Raw genomic sequence first — 26,841 nt, 5'->3', positions numbered from 1 at the left:
AAAAAAAAGACATGTTTTAAGGCAATTTTATTGGCAACAGTTCACAAAAAATCACTACTTCAATCCACTTGTTTTACCTCTAAGATCAGCCGATTCCAAGCTACGAACAAGCTTCAAAACCATTACCTGGGCTACCTGTGCGTATACTAGCGTGAATAAGTGATATTTAAAGACAATACGTTACGTTGCAATTGTTAGCTTCCAGTCGAGCCGAAAAAATATGAGACAAAAATAAGCAGGATTTTTACCGATAGAGGTACCTAGGGTTCAATTTGGCTTCTACAACTCTGTGGAATATAACCTATGCGACCGTAATATACCATTTATAATTGTGCAAAATTTGTTACCAAATACTTCTGGGCCACCTGTGACAATGCAAAAACGGCTACGACAGACGACTATTCATTCATCAATTCATTCATTTCAGGACCAGCCTGGGCAAGGGTGTAGACAGGTTCACAGACCCGCCAGGGAGGGGGGAGGGGGTCCCGTGGGGTTCAGGGGAGCGATGCCGCGACTATTGAAGTACTCTTGGGCCTGCTTTGGGACCTCGGCTAGCACATGTTTGGCAAGCATGGCCGGCGGTTGCTAGGAGAAAAAAATTACGGTTGTTAATTATGACCAAGACCGAAGTACACTAATATAGATAGGGCTGGTACAGTAATACCCCATGTTTATTCGACACGCACCAAGAATTCACGCGCCTTTTTTGGTGTTAAAATCGCTCGCACTCCCGCTTTTAGCGGTATAATAACAACAACAGCAGGGGCGGATCCAGAAGTTAAAAAGGGGGGGGGGCGAAGCAAAAGTTTCAAGAAACGGGGGGGGCGGACTCATTGTTCTTCCGTATATTTCATTACATTTCTTGTTATTTTTAAGCCAAATGTCTGCCCCTTAGATCCGCCCCTCAACAAAATCTTTCTTATTCAGCGCTTACGAATCAGCCAGAAAGTGTCTTTGTCAGATAGGGTTATTTTCATTGAAATATTTGTTTCGTCGCTCTCTGGCGTGACGAGCGCAGTCATTCTGAGTTTATTTGGAATTCAAAAAGTCACGTGACCTCTTTATGCAAATCGCCTGTTATAACAGGGGTGTCCTCATAAACAATGTACATAATATAGCTATAGAGCTGTATATCTTGCCAGAGCTGTCCCAGTAAAGTACATAAAACACGACCCATGCAAAGATATCTTACCGTTTTGAAATCTCTAAAAGGCACAAATTGCACGATGTCTCTTTCGGCCCGCTCGTGACCAGCGCGTAACCTGACAATGAAATACATGTCTAGCTTAGTACCAAACAGAGCGTAACCTGGCAATGAAATACATGTCTAGCTTAGTACCAACCAGCGCGTAACCTGACAACGAAATACATGTCTAGCTTAGCACCCACCAACACGTAACCTGACAATAAAATACATGTCTAGCTTAGCACCAACCATCGCGTAACCTGACAATGAAATACATGACTAGCTTAGCACCAACCAGCGCGTAACCTGGCAATGAAATACATGTCTAGCTTAGCACCAACCAGCGCGTAACCTGACAACGAACCAGCGGGTGACCAGCGGGTGAACCAGCGGGTGACCTTACAATGAAATACATGTCTAGCTTAGCACAAACCAGCGCGTAACCTGACAACGAAATACATGTCTAGCTTAGCACCAACAAGCGCGTAACCTGACAACGAAATACATGTCTAGCTTAGCACCAACCAGCGGGTGACCTTACAATGAAATACATGTCTAGCTTAGCACCAACAAGCGCGTAACCTGACAACGAAATACATGTCTAGCTTAGCACCAACCAGCGGGTGACCTTACAATGAAATACATGTCTAGCTTAGCACCAACCAGCGCGTAACCTGACAACGAAATACATGTCTAGCTTAGCACCAACCAGCGCGTAACCTGACAACGAAATACATGTCTAGCTTAGCACATGCCAGCACGTAACCTGACAATGAAATACATGTCTAGCTTAGCACCAACCAGCGCGTAACCTGACAATGAAATACATGTCTATCATAGCACCAACCAGCGCGTAACCTCACAATAAAACACGCACCATCCAGCGCGTAACCTCAAATATAACGATATGGAGAGAACGAAAAAGGCTTCGTTATATCGACAAAATCGTTCAATCGAGGTTATTTTTCATATATAACTTAAATGTTCGACGATATCTTTATACCGCGAATACCGTTATATCTACAAGTTTCTACTCTTCTAGTGGACACCCTGATACCAGTGAAGTGTAGCCGTAAGGTTCACCCCTTAACAGTAGCCTGGAAAGCAGGCTCTCGAAAAGCGCCCCAGAGAGGCTCTCGGAAAAGCCGTTCTATCGGACATAGCGCTCGGCCAAAAATAGGGAGATTGGGTGGAGATGAGATGAGGAGATAGCCAGCAAATCGGCTTCTCCGTTTTCCACGCAATTAAGCTCGGCTAGTCCAGCTCGGCTAACTAAGCTATGCTTTTTTTAGCTTAGCTTTTCCGTATTCCACGCCACTAGCGCCTGTTAAGCGGGTTATCTTTAACAGCGGTTGAAAGCCTCATTAACACTAGAAGTTTCTAGTTGAATGGAATTCAAAACTCAATAACATTAAGACACAATGCTTGTCGTATTCAGCTAGTAGCACTTAATACTATTAGTTAGTAGTTAAACGGGTTAATTTACAGTCTCGTTATGTTATCCAATAGCGGGGCTGAACCGCGCACGCGCAACACTCACGTTCCCTCGTCGGCGTCCAGCTCGTTCATATCAGTGAAGTCCGCTGACCCGACACCGACGATGATGAGGGACATGGGCAGCCGAGAGGCACGCACGATGGCCAACTTGGTGGCCTCCATATCGGACAGGACGCCGTCAGTGATCAACAGCAGCACGAAGTACGCCTGGAGGTGGACGCACAAGGTATTGCGAGCAACAAAATTTTTCAGCTTGTCAATAGTTGCAAGTTGAAAAAGCTTGTTGCAGAAAGTAAAGGACTGATCCACTTTTTTGACTGATGAAGACGTGTGGCTCCTTGACGTGTTGTGAAAAGATATGACATGGCTGATGGGACATTAGACGCGACATAACTGACGTGACAAAATATAACTAACGTGACATTACATGACTGATGTGACATGAAACGGGACATTACATGACTGACGTGACATAAAACGTGACATAACATGGCTGACGTGACATAAAACGTGACTGTATCTTAAAAAGAATGTATGTAAGCTAAGGGGTAAATAAAAGGTTGTTGTTGTTGTTGACACTAAATGCGCCATAACACGACTGGCTTAACGTAAAACGTGACATAACATGATTGACGTGACGTTTAGTGTGACATAACATAACTGACGTGACATAACATGACTGACGTGACATAAAACGTGACAGATCATGATTTACGTGACATGACATGTGACGTGATATGCACGGAATGACGTCATATTACACATGACCCGACGTGACATAACAGGGCATGACATGACTTACCCCGGCAGTGCCATCTTGTGCTGCCCTCTGCGCGAAGGATGCCACATGGTTGATGATAGGGGACGCATTAGTAGGGCCGTACAGCTGCACTTGCCGAATACACGCCTGGTAGGCGGCAACGACGCCGGGGATACCTGTACATGTGAAAACAATGTCACATAAACTGAAGTAGTGTCGTTGGCCCGGCCCGTAGCCAAGATTTTGAGCGATGGCGTTCGTTTACCCATTTAGCACACCATTTCCTCTAGCTCGTCCTAAAATATAGCAACATTGCAAAAACGTCGAAAAAATACAATTCAGTGATTCAAGTGATTTTATATACACCTATTTCAAAAAAACGTTGTCAGTGCAAACGGCAAATGGCGATTGACAAATGGAAGTTCTACGACCCAAAGGACACATGGATCCAAAATATTTGTTTCAAAATTCAATAAAATATTAATAAAACATACGACTATCCATTTAATATAATTAATATATGGTTCTAACATTGCTTGAGTTTATTTATAACCTCAGGTGATAAAGTTTATTTTTACAAATAGTTACTACCAATAAACACCTTTCGGTCGTAGTATTGCCATTTGGCAATTGCCATTTGCCGTTCCAGCTGACAACGTTTTTTACCGTACAGTGACCGTAAGTAACTAAGCTGGGATACCGTACAGTGACCGTAAGTAACTATGCTGGGATACCGTACAGTGACCGTAAGTAACTATGCTGGGATACCATACAGTGACCGTAAGTAACTATGCTGGGATACAGTTCAGTGACCGTAAGTAACTATGCTGGGATACCGTACAGTGACCGTAAGTAACTATGCTGGGATACCGTAGTTACCGTAAGTAACTAAGCTGGGATACCGTACAGTGACCGTAAGTAACTAAGCTGGGATACCGTACAGTGACCGTAAGTTATGCTGGGATACCGTACAGTGACCGTAAGTTATGCTGGGATACCGTACAGTGACCGTAAGTTATGCTGGGATACCGTACAGTGACCGTAAGTAACTAAGCTGGGATACCGTACAGTGACCGTAAGTAACTAAGCTGGGATACCGTACAGTTACCGTAATTAACTATGCTGGGATACCGTACAATGACCGTAAGTAACTATGCTGGGATACCGTACAGTGACCGTAAGTAACTATGCTGGGATACAGTTCAGTGACCGTAAGTAACTATGCTGGGATACCGTACAGTGACCGTAAGTAACTATGCTGGGATACCGTAGTTACCGTAAGTAACTAAGCTGGGATACCGTACAGTGACCGTAAGTAACTAAGCTGGGATACCGTACAGTGACCGTAAGTTATGCTGGGATACCGTACAGTGACCGTAAGTTATGCTGGGATACCGTACAGTGACCGTAAGTTATGCTGGGATACCGTACAGTGACCGTAAGTAACTAAGCTGGGATACCGTACAGTGACCGTAAGTAACTAAGCTGGGATACCGTACAGTTACCGTAATTAACTATGCTGGGATACCGTACAATGACCGTAAGTAACTATGCTGGGATACCGTACAGTGACCGTAAGTAACTATGCTGGGATTTCGTACAGTGACCGTAAGTAACTATGCTGAGATACCATACAGTGACCGTAAGTAACTAAGCTGGAATACCTTACAGTGACCGTAAGTTATGCTGGGATACCGTACAGTGACCGTAAGTAACTAAGCTGGAATACCGTACAGTGACAGTAAGTAACTATGCTGGGATACCGTACAGTGACCGTAAGTAACTATGCTGGGATACCGTCTAGTGACCGTATGTAACTATGCTGGGATACCATACAGTGACCGTAAGTAACTATGCTGGGATACCGTACAGTGACCGTAAGTAACTATGCTGGGATACCGTACAGTGACCGTAAGTAACTATGCTGGGATACCGTACAGTGACCGTAAGTAACCATGCTGGGATACCGCACAGTGACCGTAAGTAACTATGCTGGGATACCGTACAGTGACCGTAAGTAACCATGCTGGGATACCGTACAGTGACCGTAAGTAACTAAGCTGGGATACCGTACAGTGACCGTAAGTAACTATGCTGCAGTACCCGGTAACCGTACAGTGACCGTAAGTAACTAAGCTGGAATACCGTACAGTGACCGTAAGTAACTATGCTGGGATACCGTACAGTGACCGTAAGTAACCATGCTGGGATACCGTACAGTGACAGTAAGTAACTATGCTGGGACACCGTACAGTGACCGTAAGTAACTAAGCTGGAATACCGTACAGTGACCGTAAGTAACCATGCTGGGATACCGTACAGTGACCGTAAGTAACTAAGCTGCGGTACTCGGTAACCGTACAGTGACCGTAAGTAACTAAGCTGGGATACCGTACAGTGACCGTAAGTAACCATGCTGGGATACCGTACAGTGACAGTAAGTAACTATGCTGGGATACCGTACAGTGACCGTAAGTAACTAAGCTGGAATACCGTACAGTGACCGTAAGTAACCATGCTGGGATACCGTACAGTTACCGTAAGTAACTATGCTGCGGTACCCGGTAACCGTACAGTGACCGTAAGTAACTATGCTGCGGTACCCGGTAACCGTACAGTGACCGTAAGTAACTAAGCTGAGATACTTGAATCATACCCAGTAACAGGTGCAAACTCACTAATTATGCAAATCATGCCCTTAACTTAAGGGCACCGATATGATATCGGTGGTGTTTTTCTCTTTCTTTTTTATTCAAATAAACTCATTTCCTCAAGCGTGTTATTTTTAGTGCGTTATTTATTTGCCTGCGATTTTGAGATACATTTCGCAATTTAAAGAGAAAATTTTCTTTTTCTGAATACGCCAGTGATCGGAGCCGTCTGCAGAGAAACTACTAAGTGACCGTAAAGGGTCCAGAAACCGACCTTCATATGCGGTCATCGGCTTTGATATCGTCGAAACAAATTAACAGGGTTGAGGTGGTATTGTTATTGACATACGCATCCATAAAAACGGAGTAGTTTTGCTCTTCTTAAAATTAAGAGTTTCTTTTGATCATACTAAGGGATTACGCTTGTCACGGGAGTAACCGAAAAATTTAACATCCAGACAGACTGAAATAATCCAAATAGACGTATTCTATAAATTCTTAATTAGCCTGCCACAATTGCTTTACAAAGTCTTAATTTTTAGAGAACGAGCCATTAATACATCAATGAAACGAATTTGGGTGGCAGGTTATTTCAAAGGTTTGCTCTTTCAAGTTATTGCTCATATTAAAAATATATTTCGCGTATTGCAAATATATTTTTGGTTTCTTTGTTTAAAACAAATCAAGAGTATAAGAGCCGTCATGTGAGGTTTAACTTCGTTTATTGTAACAAGCGACGATATTAAACTGTTTATAATCGTTGAAATACAATATTCTACGAAAACATATACACCAAAAGCCTGTCTTGGCCGGAGCATCGCAGGCCTATATACAACACTTGACAGGGCATTCTTGCTTGATTCCAGCATTATCGTGCTCACTATGGCTCACTTTTGTGCGTTCTAGAATCGGATGAACCTGAGTTAGAAACTTGTCTCAGCGTTGATCTCCGTGGTCTGACCAGGCTCCCCTGAGTGTAAAGCGTTGATCTCCGTGGTCTGACCAGTCTCCCTCGAGTGTGAAGCGTTGATTTCCGTGGTCTGACCAGGCTCCCCTGAGTGTAAAGCGTTGATTTCCGTGGTCTGACCAGGCTCCCCTGAGTGTAAAGCGTTGGTTTCCGTGGTCTGACCAGGCTCCCCTGAGTGTAAAGCGTTGATCTCCGTGGTCTGACCAGTCTCCCTTGAGTGTGAAGCGTTGATCTCCGTGGTCTGACCAGGCTCCCCTGAGTGTAAAGCGTTGATTTCCGTGGTCTGACCAGTCTCCCTTGAGTGTGAAGCGTTGATCTCCGTGGTCTGACCAGGCTCCCCTGAGTGTAAAGCGTTGATCTCCGTGGTCTGACCAGTCTCCCTTGAGTGTGAAGCGTTGATCTCCGTGGTCTGACCAGGCTCCCCTGAGTGTAAAGCGTTGATTTCCGTGGTCTGACCAGTCTCCCTTGAGTGTGAAGCGTTGATCTCCGTGGTCTGACCAGGCTCCCCTGAGTGTAAAGCGTTGATCTCCGTGGTCTGACCAGTCTTCCTTGAGTGTGAAGCGTTGATCTCCGTGGTCTGACCAGGCTCCCCTGAGTGTAAAGCGTTGATTTCCGTGGTCTGACCAGTCTCCCTCGAGTGTGAAGCGTTGGTTTCCGTGGTCTGACCAGGCTCCCCTGAGCGTAAAGCGTTGGTTTCCGTGGTCTGACCAGGCTCCCTCGAGTGTAAAGCGTTGATTTCCGTGGTCTGACCAGTCTCCCTCGAGTGTGAAGCGTTGATTTCCGTGGTCTGACCAGTCTCCCACGAGTGTGAAGCGTTGATTTCCGTGGTCTGACCAGTCTTCCTCGAGTGTGAAGCGTTGATTTCCGTGGTCTGACCAGTCTCCCTCGAGTGTGAAGCGTTGATTTCCGTGGTCTGACCAGTCTCCCTCGAGTGTGAAGCGTTGATTTCCGTAGTCTGACCAGGCTCCCTTGAGTGTGAAGCGTTGTTTTCCGTGGTCTGACCAGGCTCCCTTGAGTGTGAAGCGTTGATTTCCGTGGTCTGACCAGGCTCCCTCGAGTGTGAAGCGTTGATTTCCGTGGTCTGACCAGTCTCCCTTGAGTGTGAAGCGTTGATTTCCGTGGTCTGACCAGTCTCCCTCGAGTGTGGAGCGTTGATTTCCGTGGTCTGACCAGGCTCCCTTGAGTGTGAAGCGTTGTTTTCCGTGGTCTGACCAGTCTCCCTTGAGTGTGAAGCGTTGATTTCCGTGGTCTGACCAGTCTCCCTTGAGTGTGTACTACTTCCTTCTTCTTCTATTGTGGGCGCTGTGTGAACTCTAGCCTTTATAACCGCCCAAAGACGCTTATCCAATCTGATGTAAATAAGGGTAATAAGGAGCGCGCTGCTGAAGGCGAGAGAGTTCGCCCAGAGGTTAATACACAATATGGTGGCACTTGGGCTCAAAGACCGGGCAATAATGGTGATCCCGGATGGTAGCCATGTCATGACATAAGTCAGTCCTATCCCACAGCATACTTTGGTGAAGTCGACCTCGGCTTGCGCTCGTACTACCCCGTACATGGCCTCGATCTGTTGTCGATGTGCGCGTACAACCCAGGTTGCCCTTAGCAGGCTTGTCACTGTTAATCCAGCGCAAAGAGCGATGACGACAGAAATAATAATGATTCTAGGAAGGCTAGAAGCAGCGTCATCGCTACCCTCAGAAACAAGTGTCAAGTCCGGCTTGAAACAAAATCGATCGCACTGAAGTTCAAGAGGCCAATAAAATAAGAATGCTGCTAATATTACGGCCACGCCCCACGCACTCGCAACAACCATGCATGCGCGACTAACTGTCAGCTTTCTCTGCCCGGGAAACTTGGTGAGGGCCTCTAGTCGATCGTAGCCTATGGCAACCAGCGTCAGGAGAGTCGCAAAGTTCGCACCGTAGTGAACAGCGTACTTTAATCTATAGATATGATAAATTGAGCTGTCGCAACTTAAATACTGGTCCACATTGGTTATAGTAAAGTGATGTAACGGCAGCGCAACTAACATTACAAGGCTAGACGCTGACATGTTAAAAATCAAGATCATGTCGGGTGAACTGTTCTGCGTCCAGATAAGGCATGTAACTACGACAACCAAAATGTTGACCATCAGAGTGCTCGATCCGATGAGCACGACATACACAAGGTGCGCAGTGTTTGAACAGAGGTCTCGCTGAGGGAGAGAACAGTTTGACGTCGCGTTGAACATGACCGTCTGGTAGATCGATACTGTGAGTTGTGCTAGCTATACTAACTGTTCGACCGAAAAAGTGCTGTTTCCAAGAAAGCTTCCAAATCCCTTCAGCGTAGATCTAACGAACAGCTTCATGAACTTTTTTTGTAAGGTGGCGTTTAAAAGAAATTGTCCAGTGACCTAGAAAGAAATTGAAGATATGGTTTCGTTTGGTGACGCTCTCTACACTTGGCAAAAACTTTGCTTGTGTGAAGAACATTTGTCGCAAATTCCGTTATCAAAATGAAAATCTCTTATCCAAGGGATACGTGTATTAGGTTATTGTTATATGTTCTTAGAGTTTGATTTGTCGCTGGTAATACAAGAACGGAAATGTTGGAAAACTGGGATATTTGCCACCCTCTTTGGCTTGATACAAGTGATTGTTTGTTCAGTTGAAGCTTTTAAGCGACTTAGCGAAAGGAAATGGAAGCTTAAACAGAGCAGAAATGGAAGCTTAAACAGAGCATAACATTAATATCTTCACCTGGCCAAAGCAAGCCAAACCTTTTTAGTGGTATTAGTCTGGTTGAATGGTGATGATAGTTTGGAACTCGTTTGCAATTTTTAATTACCGTTCTTAATTTTTTTTACAATCGTATTGGGTCAGACTATCGCAGACAGATCGTTGTGTGTATTTTCTTTTACGTCAAAAAACGAAAACTAAAAGAGTTTTTAAGGGCCATTTTCTAAAAATAATTAATATGAAAAAAGCAGTCTCTTTTTCTAAAGTCGCAACTAAATGATTATAAAACACCATCTACTCGATTCGGTACGAATTTCGTTTTATAGTTTATATCTGTAAACGCGAGTATTGCATAATTTAGTTTAATCCAAAAATTTTGGCCTTATCCCAAATTAGCAACAACGTAAGCATTTCAAGCTTTGGACGCTCTCTGTAAAGATGAAGCAGTCACTTGAATGTCTAAACAGCGACGCGCGCTCTCATTGGCTGATTAGCGTACTACGGCCCGCACAGAAACATCGCAACACTTAAATTTGATTTTTTTCTTAAACCCTACATAAAAAATATCTTGTTGTTGTTGTTTGTTTGGGCCATACGGGAACTTCGGAGAGCCTCGTGTTTCGCTTTTGGGCCATAAAACGATAAAAACATTGTACCCACGCCCTTGGTCAATAATGGTATGTATGGACCGTTCATTTAGCCCCGGGTGGGCCAGCCTTTGGCACGCAATTCATTGATAAATCAACTGATCGATCATACCTACCTACCCACCCACCCACCAACCCTCCCTCCCTCCCTCCCTCCCACCCACCCACCCACCCACCCACCCACCTTTTTAGTGGTATTAGTCTGGTTGAATGGTGATGATAGTTTGGAACTCGTTTGCAATTTTTAATTACCGTTCTTAATTTTTTTTACAATCGTATTGGGTCAGACTATCGCAGACAGATCGTTGTGTGTATTTTCTTTTACGTCAAAAAACGAAAACTAAAAGAGTTTTTAAGGGCCATTTTCTAAAAATAATTAATATGAAAAAAGCAGTCTCTTTTTCTAAAGTCGCAACTAAATGATTATAAAACACCATCTACTCGATTCGGTACGAATTTCGTTTTATAGTTTATATCTGTAAACGCGAGTATTGCATAATTTAGTTTAATCCAAAAATTTTGGCCTTATCCCAAATTAGCAACAACGTAAGCATTTCAAGCTTTGGACGCTCTCTGTAAAGATGAAGCAGTCACTTGAATGTCTAAACAGCGACGCGCGCTCTCATTGGCTGATTAGCGTACTACGGCCCGCACAGAAACATCGCAACACTTAAATTAGATTTTTTTTCTTAAACCCTACATAAAAAATATCTTGTTGTTGTTGTTTGTTTGGGCCATACGGGAACTTCGGAGAGCCTCGTGTTTCGCTTTTGGGCCATAAAACGATAAAAACATTGTACCCACGCCCTTGGTCAATAATGGTATGTATGGACCGTTCATTTAGCCCCGGGTGGGCCAGCCTTTGGCACGCAATTCATTGATAAATCAACTGATCGATCATACCTACCTACCCACCCACCCACCAACCCTCCCTCCCTCCCTCCCACCCACCCACCCACCCACCCATCCATCCATCCATCCATCCATCCATCCATCCATCCATCCATCCATCTATCTAGCTAGCTTACCTTCACAGTAAGGATTTGATGGGTTGAAGTTAAGGGCAAACTCATGTGACACCTGAAAGGAATAATAGAAGAAAAGAATAATAGAAGTTCACAAAATTCTATTATGGAGGATTTATATTGTGGACAGACTATCTATACTATTATAAGCATAAGCGTTACGTCTGTAGGGCAATCGCCTTTTGATTGGCTGAGCAGTAGTATGACGCCATCAACCTATACCAGCTTTGAGCTATGAAACTGGCGCCATAATCGGAAATGCGGCAAAATATGAAAAAAAAGGTTTGACATAAGTGTACTCAAGTACTTTAAATGCTGCAAAACAAAGAACAAAAAATAGAAGGCGATTTTGATAATATAAAAAAGCACAGTTTCTTTTGGTCTGATTAGGAAACACAGAGTGTGGTTTGTATCACCGTTGCCAATTGTATTTCAATCTCGAAAAAACTTTTAAAATTCTTGCTGTAGTTTAAGATGTTCTTCAACTAGTTAGGATTTTACCTGGAAATTCGGTGGTATCTTCGCTCCAAACCCAAAGGCAGGGAAAAGCTTGTCCCTGAAGAATATCAAGGGAATTAGGCAAAAAACAAGGATAGGAAAAGCTTATTGAGAACGCTTGATCAGGAGAAGTGGTCAATAATAAGGTCTTAGAAATGACATGGGGCTAAATGATACACGTGCTAAACCCACAGACACACGCACGTTTCATAGTCCAGACTTCACATAAGGACACGAGCGCCTTGACATACTCACGTGCCATAGTCTTGGCAAACTTCACCTACAAACACGGGCGCCTTGACGTACTCACGAGTCATAGTTCAGACTTCACCTACAAACACGAGCGCCTTGACGTACTCTCGAGTCATAGTCAAGACTTCACATAAGGACACGAGCGCCTTGACATACGCACGTGTCATAGTTCAGACTTCACCTACAAACACGAGCGCCTTGACGTACTCACGAGTCATAGTCAAGACTTCACATAAGGACACGAGCGCCTTGACGTACTCACGAGTCATAGTCGAGACTTCACATAAGGACATGAGCGCCTTGACGTACTCACGAGTCATAGTCAAGACTTCACATAAGGACACGAGCGCCTTGACGTACTCACGAGTCATAGTCCAGACTTCACATAAGGACATGAGCGCCTTGACGTACTCACGAGTCATAGTCAAGACTTCACATAAGGACACGAGCGCCTTGACGTACTCACGAGTCATAGTCAAAACTTCACATAAGGACACGAGCGCCTTGACGTACTCACGAGTCATAGTCTTGGCAGACTTCACCTACAAACACAAGCGCGTTGACGTACTCACGAGTCATAGTCCAGACTTCACATAAGGACACGAACGCCTTGACATGCGCACGTGTCATAGTCCAGACTTCACCTACAAACACGAGCGCCTTGACGTACTCACGAGTCATAGTCCAGACTTCACATAAGGACATGAGCGCCTTGACATACTCACGTGTCATAGTCTTGGCAGACTTCACCAACAGACACAAGCGCGTTGACGTACTCATTGGGCTCGTAAGGGTTGATGTAATGCAGAGACTGGGGAGTACTGGGATTGCCATTAGACGCAGTGAAATCAACTCCAACCTACAATTATTAGTTATACAGAGTAATTCAGGTACACGAGAAATGAGTAAGTGAGGCATGCAGAGTGTACTGTACATAGCAAACCTAATAACTTAAGACCAAGGAGTGATAAAATACTATGTACAAATGAAATATTAGATTAAGGCAGAGTTTAGACGCAGAAGGAGGCAGTTGTTTCCTGCATTTGAATTTGGAACGACACATGAAAAGAACGGCGTCTAAACAAGGCCTAATGTTCATTATCAGATAGTTCCCACATTTTTTACTTAGCTAACCGAACCTCACTTTCCCTTTATCGTGATCTCCCTCGCTGCCGAGACAATTTCAGAGCGAGGGAGCTAAGTAAAATCGAGAATCTTGTTACAACGACACCTAAGTTCTACGACATTTCTCTTTTCTTTATAGAAGCATGCCGTAAAATCCTAGATCCGATGTACATTTTACTCTCTGAGAACGTACCGTAAAGTTGATTTGACAGCCTCCCATCACGTAATCCAAAAAGGTGTTATGGTGGATAACCTGGAACAAGGTGTACAACATATATTACATAACAATGCTATTGTGTATTACCCCCTCAACCCTACAACGATGGTATAGTTAATCGCATGCTGTGATTGGTAGACAGGCATTGTGATAAGATAGCAAGGAAAAGGTGTTATGGTGGAAAACCCGGAACAAGGCGAACAACCTATATCATACAACGATTCTTATAGTTCTCACGCTGTCATTGGTAGGCCAGCCTTGTGCCAAGAGGTACGATCGATAACATAGGGCGTGCGCGCTAGCAAAGATTGAGTTTATAATAAATGGACTGTTTGTTAAGAGAAACTTTTTATTGCTGTTGTAGTTTTGTGTGATTTCCCTATTAGATGCACGTAAAACTGTTGCGTCGAGATAATGGTATTCCTGTGGAATTTAAGCGAGACGAAGAGATATTTTGGCAGGTCGTAGCTTGTTAACAGACGTCTTTTAACTATTTTAGCTCTAAGCTACTCATAAAACGAATTTTCGTAAACGAGCTGCTAAACAAGGTTTCAAGCAGACGCCGACAGGCCAAATCCTCTAGAAAATGATCCGCTGTAGGAAATATAACTGTACATACCTCACAGCCGCTGATATATAAAACACCAGAGTTGACATACTTCTTCTTTTTCGCCTTCTTCTTTGGATTTATCAGGTCTAAGCCAGACTGTTTAAAAGAAGAAATGTTTTATGTTAGGATCTACGTAAAGAGCAGCAGCAGTAAGGAAAAAAGGTTGTTGCCAATTCTATGATCACCACAGATCATTTAGGGGTTTGGCTTTTATAAAACAATAAACATTATCACCCTCTTAGACAACCATATTCTGGTAAGGCTATTTGTGACACCAAACTTATGCAGATTGTGGCATTGAAAACGGCAGTACACATCATCTAATAAATAGCAGCTCTGTGCAAGCTTGATGGCAATTCAGAGGCAAAAATAAAGTACACTCGCTGATATGTCTGTTTGTCGTGAACTATACCGATGCTAGAATCCCTCTAGGTCATGCACTCAGCATTAACCAATATAACAAGGGTAGCTTCTAAATTGGGTAGACCTACCCCAGATTGCCTTAATTCTAGCAACTGCCGTAGACTAGTATTGGCAATCCCAATTAGATCGTGACTCCCATCGCCGTCATAATCATGGCAATCAATCTAGAGGCAATACCAGAGGTTAGCAATGTCTAGTACGTACCCCGCCATCTTTAGCTGCAAGAAGGGCCCTTAGACAAGTGTCTGTGAAACCAATCAAGTCATGCGCGTCCCCCTCGTCAAAGTCAAACACAGTTATCTACAACACAGAGATTAGCAATTAGACACAGTGTAACCCCGTTAATACCAGCAAAGTTGAAACCCACAGTACAGTCGTCATTAGCTTGTCCTTATTAAGAAGGTGTCGTTAGAGAAGAGATTTGCTTAAATTAAGTTTGTCCTTATTAAGAAGGTGTCATTAGAGCAGAGATTTGCAAGTTAAGTTAAACGTTCATGTAACCTTAAAGAATGTCAATCAGTCACTCCTTTGTTATTGTTGATCATGAAAATACAATGGTTTATTGGCAAGGAAACTTTAAAATAACAATCTACAAATAAAGAATCATTATACTTTATGAAATGAAAGCTCGACTAAACACACAGTATTGAGCCTACCCTAATTGTTGCATCATAGTCTGCACTACACAACGACTGGATAGGAAGGCTAAACACCTTCCATGTGGGATTCAGATTATTCTTGATAACCTGGTGGTGACAAAAAAGAAGAACAAAGAAGCTTATTAAAGGATAAGTATATTTAGTCTTTATATAAAACTGTGATAAGAGGGCCTCCAATCATCCAATTGATTTGAATGGACTACATTACTTAAGATGTTACATTACTAAGCTGTCTATGCCCTTCATACTGAATTTCAAAGGGATATTTCAACCAATACTCTTTACCTCTGTTCTGTACCAATACTCTTTACCTCAGTTCTGTAGCAATACTCTTTACCTCTGTTCTGCACCAATACTCTTTACCTCTGTTCTGCACCAATACTCTTTACCTCTGTTCTGCACCAATACTCTTTACCTCTGTTCTGTACCAATACTCTTTACCTCTGTTCTGCACCAATACTCTTTATCTCAGTTCTGTACCAATACTCTTTCCCTCTGTTCTGTACCAATACTCTTTACCTCTGTCCTGTACCAATACTCTTTACCTCAGTTCTGTACCAATACTCTTTACCTCAGTTCTGTACCAATACTCTTTACCTCTGTTCTGTACCAATACTCTTTACCTCTGTTCTGTACCAATACTCTTTACCTCTGTTCTGTACCAATACTCTTTACCTCTGTTCTGTACCAATACTCTTTACCTCTGTTCTGCACCAATACTCTTTACCTCTGTTTTGTACCAATACTCTTTACCTCTGTTCTGCACCAATACTCTTTACCTCTGTTCTGTACCAATACTCTTTACCTCAGTTCTGCACCAATACTCTTTATCTCAGTTCTGTACCAATACTCTTTCCCTCTGTTCTGTACCAATACTCTTTACCTCTGTCCTGTACCAATACTCTTTACCTCAGTTCTGTACCAATACTCTTTACCTCAGTTCTGTACCAATACTCTTTACCTCTGTTCTGTACCAATACTCTTTACCTCTGTTCTGTACCAATACTCTTTACCTCTGTTCTGTACCAATACTCTTTACCTCTGTTCTGTACCAATACTCTTTACCTCTGTTCTGTACCAATACTCTTTACCTCTGTTCTGCACCAATACTCTTTACCTCTGTTCTGTACCAATACTCTTTTCCTCAGTTCTGTACCAATACTCTTTACCTCTGTTCTGTACCAATACTCTTTACCTCTGTTCTGTACCAATACTCTTTACCTCTGTTCTGTACCAATACTCTTTACCTCTGTTCTGTACCAATACTCTTTACCTCTGTTCTGTGCACTAGTAGTGTTCCACCATCAGGCTTGAGTTTCAATAACTCTAAAAATGGATCAGATTTTCCCATAAAATCCTGAAAACAAAAAACTGCTATCATTTGTGTTATTCCAGAAAGGACCCAAACCCCAAACAGAGGGAAATTTCGAGACCTCCCCTCCCCCCAACACACACTCACACACACAAAATTCCCATGCTTAAGAATCCATACATCTGATGCGCACACAAATATCCAATCAAAATGCTGCAAATAGAAGCCAGTTATGTGCAAGCCAAATGTCTCAAAGAAGTTCTTAAAATTCTATAGAATTCGACAATAGAAGTCAAAATATAGAGGTGTTTTCTCTGACTTTGGGGTGTAAAACACCATTGACAGGCTTGATAAGCGGTGACCTGTCTTATAACTCAAGCTGGGCTGTCAAGGAAAACACAACAAGCATGATCTAAGCCGTCCTTTAAGTCTTATTTGCTTTCCAAATTCACAGGAAAACATCTTAAAAACCATATCTTTTTCCATCAACTGCTTTTTTGTGTGACTTATGTGATCACATGAATGCTATTATGTCACCTCACTGTGATTGGCTAATCAGGCAAAATTGATTGCTACAGTATGTCGGATCTATGTATTGGCCAACATAAAGTGTTTCAATGGAAAAAGGGTTTCTGCCTCACACATGAAAAAATACTTAGCAAACAGAACCCTTGCAAAAAGGTCTTTACTTTACCTTATTATCTAAATTGGTTGCTCGGAACGTTAGTTTTACTATTTCATTTGCTCCTTTCATCTCCTCAGCATAGATCTAGAAAGCATATTCCATAATATCACTTAATCAAATAATAATAAATCATTGCAATCACCAATAATAAAAATAAAACAAAAAGTGGCGCACAGTAGAGGGAATTGTTACAAATAGTATTGAACTTTATTTTCATCTTAACTATGGAGCTGCGGTGTGGTGCTAATCAGTATTCTTATATAGCGATTCATTGATTAATATTTTTATATGTATCTGTAAATGTACAACTGTATTTGTACTTGGAAATGTACAACTATCTAAGCAGATCCTTACATGGAAATAAGCTGTCTTTGTTCTTGTAATTTCAGTTGTTGTGGCCAATGTGCCAAAATAAATATGCATGTATTAAAGGTGGTAAAACAAGCAAAGAACCATGTTCATGTTATATCACTCCAATACTGAATCTTACCGTTATTGTTCCTACTTGTCTCCCCTTGATTTCCAAGTGTTTAGTGAATGATTTCTTCGATACAATCTGTCATTAAAATAAATATGTGTACTGTAAGTGTGTTGTTAGTACTATAAGTGCACTTCATATAAACTTTGGGTGTGGCCCTGGGGAGGGGCCTCTGCTAGCCTAGAGTTGATAGAATGTGGTCTAAGACCTGAGAAAAAAAGTCATCCTAAAAATACCTTGACAAAAATGTACCGAAAGCCCAGACCTATTTATTGAAGTTTCCAGTCAACTCAAACTGAGTTTCACTTCCCTGATAAGTGATTTTGGCTCTAATTCCAGATACTGATTACTGTTTGTGAGATCAACCAAGCATACTGTAGTACAGCGATCAGCTGGCTATACGTAAATCTTTCCAAAAGGGGAAATCCTTCTGTTACAGAAAACCCTACCAGTGTAGAAGACAAAAAAATAGTTTATAACCACCTTCCTTACATACCTGTCCCAGAGTGCATTCTATGGAACCCAAGAAATCATCATCATCGAGCTGCTTTGTGGCATTGTCAACATCAAAAACAGAAAACTTCAACTTCTGGACAAGCTCAAAGTAGTAATCCACTGATATGGCTTTTGAAAAATCCGGGTTCAGATTGTTTTTAACTCTTTCTGTTCTTGAAAACTATATTAACAAGAAAAACATTTGGAGCTATGGCATCTTGCTAATCAAAAAAAAATATATAAATATATTTACAATAAGCTTGTCAGGGGGGGTTCGGAAGAACCACCCCACTGGACTGGAAGGTCAATTGAGGAAGGAAAATTGAGTACCACTGCAAGCTAGGCGGGCTACCTAAAAGAAGATGGTCCGCTTAATGGGTAAACGAACCCCCCTGCTCAAAATCTCTTTCTTTTTGCAATTGAAACATGCACAATATTTTTGTACGTTTATACTTTAAGTAAAGCTTATGTAAGCTTAAAGTTCAATTCTTGCCAACTAGACCACAGAATTTAATAACATTTTTACGGCAATAAAAGTGCACACTAACCTCGTACCACCTTCCACTGTTATCCTGCATATGCAAAACAGCAATAGGATCTGATTTGGACATTGCATCCTTGTCGAGTAAACCTCTACAAGAAATGTGCAGTTCTACTTTTGTCACGCAATCCGCCATTTTGACCGAGTTCCGCTTTGTCTCCAAGCAAGAAAAATCAGCTGTCAAACTAATAATACCGAGAATATTAATGTCGATGTTCCCTTATTTGCTCCTAAATCGTTCTACTCTTTCTGTTGATTAGCTTTATCGGCTGGAATGCTGAAAGTTCTTTCGAGAAGTTCTTCTTCGATGGATGTGTAGGGTTTGTTTACCCATAGTACATTGCAAATTGAATGAACCATAACAACATCGACCCAAACCACACGCATGCAGATGAGCAAAAAGGTCCTCAGACCACAGGCGGCCCACACCCGGAAGTATTTTCCCTCCGTTTACGCCTCCCTTCTAGGCTTATATCATGGTCTCTTGCTTATATTCAATCCTGACGCACAAAAAATAAAAAGTGTGTCGCTTCTTATTTTTAATTATTAGGCGCTGTCGGGTACAGAGATACGCGTGAACGATGCAAAAGGAGGGTTTTTTAGAATACAGTGATGCAGGACAACATGTTTTCCTGGGTGATGTCAATGATCTGCAAGGAAATCGAACTTTCACTCGAACCTTTCTCACTTTTTGGCGATATCATGAAGTAATGAAGTAAACGAGTCTCTCAGATTATTTATTTCTATTTCTCGTATTTTATTGACGATATATTCAATGTTATATTAATTTCAGACTAGTTTTTTTTTTCAATGTCTTGTGCGCACTAGTGTTCGTTAAACGAGAAGTTCCCTCCCTTCCTCCCTCCCAGGCTAATAAAGCACTATAAGCAAGAGATTTCTTTTTTTAAAATGGATGAGACCACCCCTTTCGTACAATTCATTTTAGCATATTTATTGGCATGGCTAACATTATTATATTTAATGATATATTTAACATTTATTGTTCTCTTTAAAGCCATCTAAAAGCTTTTTAATTGCTTTAAAATCCCTTACTTGTAAAACAGAACATGTTCACATTAATATACGTGAATAGATAACATGTTTACATTGATGCACGTAAATGGATATGGAGAAAGAAAAATCTTGTACTCATTAAAATTCGAAGAGAACCACGAGTGTAAAAGTCACGGTTGGTCGCGGGCGAATTAAAAATCCTTTGTACATATTATAGAAATACGTGCAAAAATATAATAGAATATAAAGTAATTTCTGTACAATTGTCCGGTAGGGTTCTTTGTACCATGTCCCGCTTTGCATATATTCCGATGGTTGTTTTAACCACACATTTGTCTGACGCCGTTTTGCATAAGTGTGTAGGAATGGCCGTATAATTGTCCAGTAGGGATTATCTTCGCTTTTCATATGCTCGGAAATGATGGATCCTTAATTTGAGATGTTATGCCGGCGTCCCCCTACATCCCGCCATAGGTGAGTTCTACTACACATTTGTACTAGTTTAATCACTGTGTCTCATATGCGATGACTGTTCCGCGCGGCCCTACTCCGCATATGTCCCGTACGTGACGCTTGTTCCGCATATGTCCCGTATGTGACGCTTGTTCCGCATATGTCCCGTACGTGACGCTTGTTGCGCATATGTCCCGTACGTGACGCTTGTTCCGCATATGGCCCGTATGTGACGCCCATTCTGCATATGTCCCGTACGTGACGCTCCCGTACGTGACGCTCCCGTACGTGACGCTTGTTCCGCATATGTCCCGTATGTGACGCCCATTCTGCATATGTCCCGTATGTGACGCCTGTTCCGCATATGTCCCGTATGTGACGCCTGTTCTGCATATGTCCCGTATGTGACGCCCATTCTGCATATGTCCCGTATGTGACGCCTGTGTTCTGCATATGTCGCGTATGTGATGCCTGTTCCACATGTCCCATATGTGATATTATGTGATTCCTTTTCCACATATGACCCGTATGTGACGCCTGATCCGCGTAACGCCTTGTCACGTATATGTCCCGTATGTGATGCCTGTTCCACATGCCCCGTATGTGACGCCTGTTCCGCATGTCCCGTATGTGACGCCTGTTCCACGTAACTGTTGTTACGTATATGTCCCGTATGTGACGCCTGTTCCACGTAACTCTTGTTACGTATATGTCCCGTATGTGACGCCTGTTCCACGTAACTCTTGTTCCGCATATGTCCCGTATGTGATGCCTGTTCCGCATGTCCCGTATGTGACGCCTGTTCCACGTAACTCTTGTTACGTATATGTCCCGTATGTGACGCCTGTTCACCTAACTCTTGTCACGTATATGTCCCGTATGTGATGCCTGTTCCGCATGTCCCGTATGTGACGCCTGTTCCACGTAACTCTTGTTACGTATATGTCCCGTATGTGACGCCTGTTCACCTAACTCTTGTCACGTATATGTCCCGTATGTGATGCCTGTTCCGTATGTCCCGTATGTGACGCCTGTTCCACGTAACTCTTGTTACGTATATGTCCCGTATGTGACGCCTGTTCCACGTAACTCTTGTTACGTATATGTCCCGTATGTGACGACTGTCCCGCATGTCCCGTATGTGACGCCTGTTCCACGTAACACTTGTTACGTATATGTCCCGTATGTAGGTTTGGCAGGTAATCTCTCCGTCTCTTGAGTTGCAATACTGTCTGGGATGGGCTGGTACGAGTATGATATATTAGATGATGCCATCTGGAGGACTAATGTGCTGTATAATAAGCACAATAGATTAGAAGCATCATTTGAGACAAAGCAATGCTTAGACAAAACTAAAGCTACTTAAAAACATGACACCTTTTCTTTCGTATGATTTTGAAATTCCGAACCATGCACAAAATTTACCAGATTCCAGATAATCACGCGTGTTTAAAAAAACGCAGAAAACAAATGCCAAACAAAACGTCGTTGTTATGCCAAACGTTAAAATATTAAATAAAAGAAGGCAAAGAATCGTGGACTCTAAGCCTGCGCATAATCTCGATAAAACCCCACTAACCCTATAATGAGTTGTAAAGCGACGGTGACGGCAGCGAGAACGTTTAACCTAGCTTCGTTAAAATTTTAATCGTTATTTATAGTCCCAAAAAAGTTAAAAGACAGGCCTAGAACCGTATTTCTACCTTGGCGAACAATGAAAGTCTTGCTAACATCACACGCGCCCGTCCTCGCTAGACCGTAAGCCTTTGAGTTTCCACGTCATAATTCGGAGAGAGAACATTACACGCCTAGTTCTTTGAATTTGCCATTGCTTCCTGCCATCATCGTCGCTGTGGGTACCCTAATTGCTGAATAGTGAAGACTTTAGTCACATGACTTACCTGCTCATGAATTCTGCGAGAAAAGTCACGTACACCAAGGGTGCAAAGAGCGCAAAATAAGTGAATACAGTCACGTCTAGGATACTGAAACAAAAAGGAGATAAAGAAAGTGTGATCAGAATCATTTTTGTGTCTAAAAATCTAAAATACCTGTTACCAGTGGCTTACCAAGTACCGAAAGTGATGTGATAATAGATCAGCGCACTTCCAATACTCTGTAGAATGTTGATGAGAGCTAAAAAGCCGCAATATCTGTAAAACGAGGGTTTACCTGATACAAGAAAACACAATCAGTTAACTTCTTTTTTGTCAAAGGGTGTGGCCTGCTGTGGGAAAAGGGAAGGGGAGGGGTTACAAGCATATTGGTGCATGTTTTGTTTTTGCATTAGGTAATGGAGGAATATGGGGGTCGATATTAAATGAATTTTATTTTTTCTAGCACTTTTTACTTTAACCTTCTACAAGTGAAACCAGCAACTCTCTGGCTATTTTGGCCAACAATGCTGGGACTGTTTCCAAAGAGCATAAGGGGCAAAAAATACACAACTAGTGACCTAAGTTGCAAGGCAAATAATTTGTTCATTCACAAATATATTGATATTTCTTTGTCAATTAAAACAAAGTAGGAGTATGGTGAAATGTTGTCCCTCAACCCTCCATGAATTTGCCAAAAAAAAAATCATTAATTAGGTATTATTACATAGATTACATAGATTACCTGGCAACCTGAGCCTTCTACCAAAAGAGATACAAGGCAAAATGAGAAGAGAAAAATACATCTAAAAAATAAATAGCAACAAAATATGTATCAAATTTCTTGCACCAAATGGAATGAATCAAAGCAATTTGTAAAATAAGTAAAAAAAAGGGCAAATATGGTAAATGCCAAGCAACATACCACAAAGAATAACATAGAACTGGCAAACCAGAAGATCATGCCTCCATGCTGGAATAGGTTATATGTACCGCCATATGGAGAATGAATGCCATCTTGGGTGAATTCAAGCACTGCCTTAAAAATTAAAAGAAAGCATACATTGAAAAATAATATGGGGGGGGGGCACGGAACAGAAACATTAAGAAAATATTGGGGGCACACTCCACACTCCTTCATTTAATCCTTATATTCTTCTTAAATTACTTGGGCGGGGGCACATGCTCCCTGGGCCCCATCCCCTGCTACAGCCCTGGTGTCCTATTTGTCCCTCTCCCCCATTCACCAAAGCCCTTCCACATTACATAACTATAAATGATTAGAAAGCTGGGTATGAATTACCAGACTATTGTCTTCAATGCCCCCCACCTCCCACCTGACAAAGAGTACATCATACCTGCGCTGAGGTAAAAAGAACAGCACTTGCAGAGGTGAATAGTAGGACTCTTCTTACACTACTTCGGCTGTCCAGATTAGCTAAGAAAATCAGACAAAATGATCAAACTAAGATTAACAAAGTGTTCACACTGGCTATTTTTTTCTCACAAAAAGGCAAAATTTGTGGCGCTCAGTAACAGTAAGGATCGCTGCTTTGGTTTGTTCTCACTATTCATTAGGAGCCACTGCTCAATAACAGTACCATGTAAAAAAAGGTCAAGAGTTATTACCTGCACACACTCCAAATATGATAACACTTAGTTCCACAGACAATAACAAACACCTTAACAGCAGCCAGAATGCCTATGAAAAAGAAAGCAACAAAATAACAGCCTTTTTTGTATTTTGTTTTGGGTACATGCATCAAAACATTGCAGTATTGCAGAATGCATATCATGTTCATAAGCAGAGCTAAAACCTAGCCTCAACAACAGGTTGTCCTAATTACGCAGGTTATTGTTTACACTCAAACATTCCATCCGAACCTTGAAATCAGTTCTCCATAGTAACATGGTGTCTTTTAACAGGTGCCCTTAGGTGAGAGTTTTACTCTCCCCCAATCACATTATTATAACACAATAAACTTTGTTTTTAGAGGGTGTACATAAAGTTCCCCTACAAAAGTGTGGCAACGTATCTCCTAATATAAGGTAAGAATCAACACAATGTTAAAAAGGTACCGTGAAACAGAGTGCTTACGCACTCTTCGTCTGAGCTAAAGGGCTTGCAACCACTCTGTTTCACAGAGGCGTTTAACATACCTTTTCAACCTTGTGTTGATTTATACCTTGTCTACACCACGCCTATGCAGACAATCTAGTTTGTCTACAGCTTGCCTGTAGTCTTTCTAGTTATATCGTCTCCTAATATACCTTGATGGTTTTACTATCCTCATGACTCTTGACAAAACTGGCAGTAAGAAGCATTGAGGCAAAGCATCTAGCCACACTGACAACACACACGGCAAATACCTGAGAATTCAAGGTATAATGAATGCCATACAGCAGTAACAAGAAATAATAGTCAAGAACTTGATTTGAAACAGTCTTGCATTCTAAGATTCATTCTAATGATGTCTGGTTTATTGGGGGTTGTCAGGACATTACCCACAAGCCCAAAGCAACAGCTGAATTCAATCCTTATTTGCCTTCGATAAATGCTTTAAAAATGGATTAGCAAGCAAATTCTTTTAACATAGTAATACAAGAACAACCTTATTTTGACAGATTACTTTCACATTCACTTTAAAGAAGATACAGCAAATCATAACTTACCAAGGTGTATATTGTTTTGACGATCGGGCATCGAGTGCCTACAAGCTTTGCGTGAGCAAGTCCAAGAGAGTAAAACAAGAACACCATAAACATCGCATTGGGCGCCAATAGTACAATATCACAGATACGAATCCTGAAAATGAGCAATAGAATCAATGGTCGATCAAAAGTAGAGCAAATATGAAATGTCAAGTGCAAACTCACCAAGATCCACTAGTTTTGTACAGAACTTCAGTGCAAATAGCATAGTCGATAATAATAGTGGGGACCGTTCGGTTCGTAGGTCCGGTAGTAGAGAGTTCCCATACAATCATATTGTTATCCTTGGAGAAATGTTGTTATTTTTCGAAAGCTAAAGGCGGTGGTAGTTAATACTACAGAAAGATGTCAACTTTTGTAATATCAAGCGAGCCAAACCCTTCCTTCCACGTCATTATCACGAAATAAAGCCAAGTATAATGCGATGTTTTCTAAAGAGCTCCATATCAAGCCAAGACGGAAACAAACCAAAACACTCGTGACTCTCCCAAGCTCCCTCGGGACATCCCCTTCGAGCATAATACCCACAAAGCCTTGCGAGGTTATGCACAGGGAGTTCACAGGAGAGCACAGGCAACCCGAATAGGTACAATTGATTGTACATCAAGAAGAATTAGGACGCCGAAAAGTATATACCCTTGGTACCAAAGGCTCCAAGCTTCACTATCAAAGAGCCGCGAATCGGCCACAACGAAGCCAGTGAACTTGGAGCCTCTAGGTACCCAGAGTAAAAAGTATGAGGCCTTAGAATAGTATTGGGCTCCCTGTGTTTATTTGAATAATGAGTGCTGGAGAGTGTTCAGTTTCCAACATGACTTCTCGCTCTGTTAGGTTCCTCTAAAGTCCCGTCTACACGAGCAAATTTTATGTGGCAATTTTTATTTGCTCGCGTAGATGATCGACAAATATTTGATGTCAATTTGCGTCAGCAATTATTTTGTATTGAATGAGAAGAAATGCTGCAGCAATAGCCGCTGTTATGATGATGTATAAAAAAGAAAAAAAAAAAAAATCCGAGAAAATGTTGGGTGTAGGCTTGGAAAAATCGAAAAGAAGCACAGGGATTAGCGACTAATCTTGAAGAATTAAGAATAACGGACCTTGATGGATTTCATAACTTCTTCCGGTAACAATAAGGAAACAAGTTTATCTGTCCATCCTTTCCTGGAGGCTACCATGTTTGGATGCGCAAATGGTGGAGCCTGGGGTCTACTTTACGGAGACTGGGGTCTACCGAATTCAAAATATTTGCCACATTTTATGTGGCATCTCGTCCACACGGACAAATTTTGATATTTAAAAATTTTTATTTGCCAAATAAAAGCAAACGTGTTGGCTTTCCGACAAGTGCATTTGCCACTAAAAAAATTGACAAATTTGATCATCTACACGAGCAAATAAAAATTGCCACATACACATTTGCCACATAAAATTTGCTCGTGTAGACGATCCTTAAGAATCGTCTTCTTTCTGAGCCATCTATCCTAAATTTGCAAACACTACATGGTGTCAGAAGTGGTATGCGAGCCTAGAACTCTACCAAAGACCTTGTTAGTAAAACGGTCAACAACATTAGCAAAGCCCCCCCAAGACTGTCAATTAATGCTCTTGCTCAGAGCTCCCCTTCTCCATGGTCCTCGATTATGTGTTATTATTACCGTGTCATCTACATGCTCCACGGGTGGTTGTACAGTCACCTCACCGCTAACAGAAACCCTTCTAATAATAAACGGACAGTTCTACTCACAAACTACTTTCCAAATCCATTCAAACTCCCTATGTGTGTTTATGCTCTCTCGTAAGCGCTCACTTTCAACTATTTGTTCATGAGCGGTATTTCGTTAATGAATTTTGTCTTTAATTTGCTTTGTATTTCAATGCGTAGTAGCATAAATGGAACATCAGGGCCGTAGCAAAGAGGTGAGGTATTGGTGCCCCCTCAATATTCTCAAAAATTATAAGGAAATTACCAGTAGGGCCGTGACTATGTCCCCTTTGTCTTTGAAATCTTTGTTTATCGAGGGTAGCATA

General features: G+C 41.9%; 4 protein-coding genes across 9 annotated transcripts; all 4 read right to left on the bottom strand.

The window, feature by feature from the left end:
* Positions 1-10: 10 nt before the first annotated feature.
* LOC5511116 (copine-3) lies at positions 11-19,109 on the bottom strand. 2 transcript variants are annotated; one of them, XM_032380376.2, is made up of 16 exons: positions 18,765-19,109; positions 18,218-18,397; positions 17,734-17,799; positions 17,253-17,327; positions 16,520-16,603; positions 15,244-15,333; positions 14,792-14,887; positions 14,174-14,260; positions 13,531-13,590; positions 12,938-13,071; positions 11,964-12,018; positions 11,466-11,517; positions 3,489-3,622; positions 2,730-2,893; positions 1,196-1,265; positions 11-588 (listed from the first exon to the last, which is right to left on the bottom strand). In XM_032380376.2, the coding sequence occupies exons 1-16, from the start codon at positions 18,891-18,893 to the stop codon at positions 457-459; spliced, it is 1,608 nt and encodes a 535-aa protein (XP_032236267.2). In that variant the 5' UTR covers positions 18,894-19,109; the 3' UTR covers positions 11-456. The 2 variants fall into 2 exon arrangements, with proteins under 2 accessions (XP_032236267.2, XP_001631563.2); XM_001631513.3 differs by lacking the exon at positions 14,792-14,887 and adding an exon at positions 14,656-14,751.
* Positions 6,235-11,349, bottom strand: LOC116617578 (mucin-12). Its single transcript, XM_048732480.1, has 2 exons — positions 10,622-11,349; positions 6,235-9,831 (listed from the first exon to the last, which is right to left on the bottom strand). The coding sequence occupies exon 2, from the start codon at positions 9,298-9,300 to the stop codon at positions 7,021-7,023; it is 2,280 nt and encodes a 759-aa protein (XP_048588437.1). The 5' UTR covers positions 9,301-9,831; positions 10,622-11,349; the 3' UTR covers positions 6,235-7,020.
* Positions 19,110-19,688: 579 nt separating the features above from the next.
* LOC125568329 lies at positions 19,689-21,047 on the bottom strand. 4 transcript variants are annotated; one of them, XM_048730329.1, is made up of 3 exons: positions 20,997-21,047; positions 20,509-20,951; positions 19,689-20,478 (listed from the first exon to the last, which is right to left on the bottom strand). In XM_048730329.1, exons 1-3 carry the CDS (start codon positions 21,005-21,007, stop codon positions 20,288-20,290), a joined length of 645 nt encoding a protein of 214 aa, XP_048586286.1. In that variant the 5' UTR covers positions 21,008-21,047; the 3' UTR covers positions 19,689-20,287. The 4 variants fall into 4 exon arrangements, with proteins under 4 accessions (XP_048586286.1, XP_048586292.1, XP_048586293.1 ...); XM_048730335.1 differs by lacking the exon at positions 20,997-21,047 and having other exon boundaries at positions 19,689-20,445; positions 20,505-20,980; XM_048730336.1 differs by lacking the exon at positions 20,997-21,047 and having other exon boundaries at positions 20,509-20,980.
* A 92-nt stretch (positions 21,048-21,139) lies between these two features.
* Positions 21,140-25,339, bottom strand: LOC5511117 (transmembrane protein adipocyte-associated 1). Of its 2 annotated transcripts, none has more exons than XM_032380381.2 (10): positions 24,976-25,339; positions 24,772-24,904; positions 24,370-24,468; positions 23,728-23,800; positions 23,457-23,536; positions 23,024-23,137; positions 22,844-22,904; positions 22,294-22,396; positions 22,126-22,209; positions 21,140-21,466 (listed from the first exon to the last, which is right to left on the bottom strand). In XM_032380381.2, the coding sequence occupies exons 1-10, from the start codon at positions 25,083-25,085 to the stop codon at positions 21,193-21,195; spliced, it is 1,131 nt and encodes a 376-aa protein (XP_032236272.2). In that variant the 5' UTR covers positions 25,086-25,339; the 3' UTR covers positions 21,140-21,192. The 2 variants fall into 2 exon arrangements, with proteins under 2 accessions (XP_032236272.2, XP_032236284.2); XM_032380393.2 differs by having other exon boundaries at positions 21,278-21,515; positions 24,976-25,336.
* Positions 25,340-26,841: the final 1,502 nt, after the last annotated feature.

This window comes from Nematostella vectensis, chromosome 1 (assembly GCF_932526225.1).
Source record: "Nematostella vectensis chromosome 1, jaNemVect1.1, whole genome shotgun sequence".
Lineage (NCBI taxonomy): Eukaryota > Metazoa > Cnidaria > Anthozoa > Actiniaria > Edwardsiidae > Nematostella > Nematostella vectensis.
Note: the sequence above shows the minus strand (reverse complement) of the source record. Positions and strands in the feature narration are given on the sequence as shown.

Bases quoted from the DNA above. Each gene is read 5' to 3' on its own strand.
- LOC116617578 (XM_048732480.1), bottom strand. From the start codon at position 9,300: ATGTTCAACGCGACGTCAAACTGTTCTCTCCCTCAGCGAGACCTCTGT.
- LOC5511116 (XM_032380376.2), bottom strand. From the start codon at position 18,893: ATGGCGGATTGCGTGACAAAAGTAGAACTGCACATTTCTTGTAGAGGT. The intron at 15,334-16,519 runs GTAAAGAGTATT...TGTCACCACCAG, and splicing joins TACTAGTGCACAGAACAGAG to GTTATCAAGAATAATCTGAA. The intron at 11,518-11,963 runs GTAAAATCCTAA...TATTCCTTTCAG, and splicing joins AGATACCACCGAATTTCCAG to GTGTCACATGAGTTTGCCCT.
- LOC125568329 (XM_048730329.1), bottom strand. The intron at 20,479-20,508 runs GGGAGCGTCACG...AGCGTCACGTAC, and splicing joins GCGGAACAAGCGTCACGTAC to GGGACATATGCAGAATGGGC.
- LOC5511117 (XM_032380381.2), bottom strand. From the start codon at position 25,085: ATGATTGTATGGGAACTCTCTACTACCGGACCTACGAACCGAACGGTC. The intron at 23,801-24,369 runs GTATATTAGGAG...TCTTTTTCATAG, and splicing joins AGGATAGTAAAACCATCAAG to GCATTCTGGCTGCTGTTAAG. The intron at 21,467-22,125 runs GTAAGTCATGTG...TACTCGTACCAG, and splicing joins CTCGCAGAATTCATGAGCAG to CCCATCCCAGACAGTATTGC.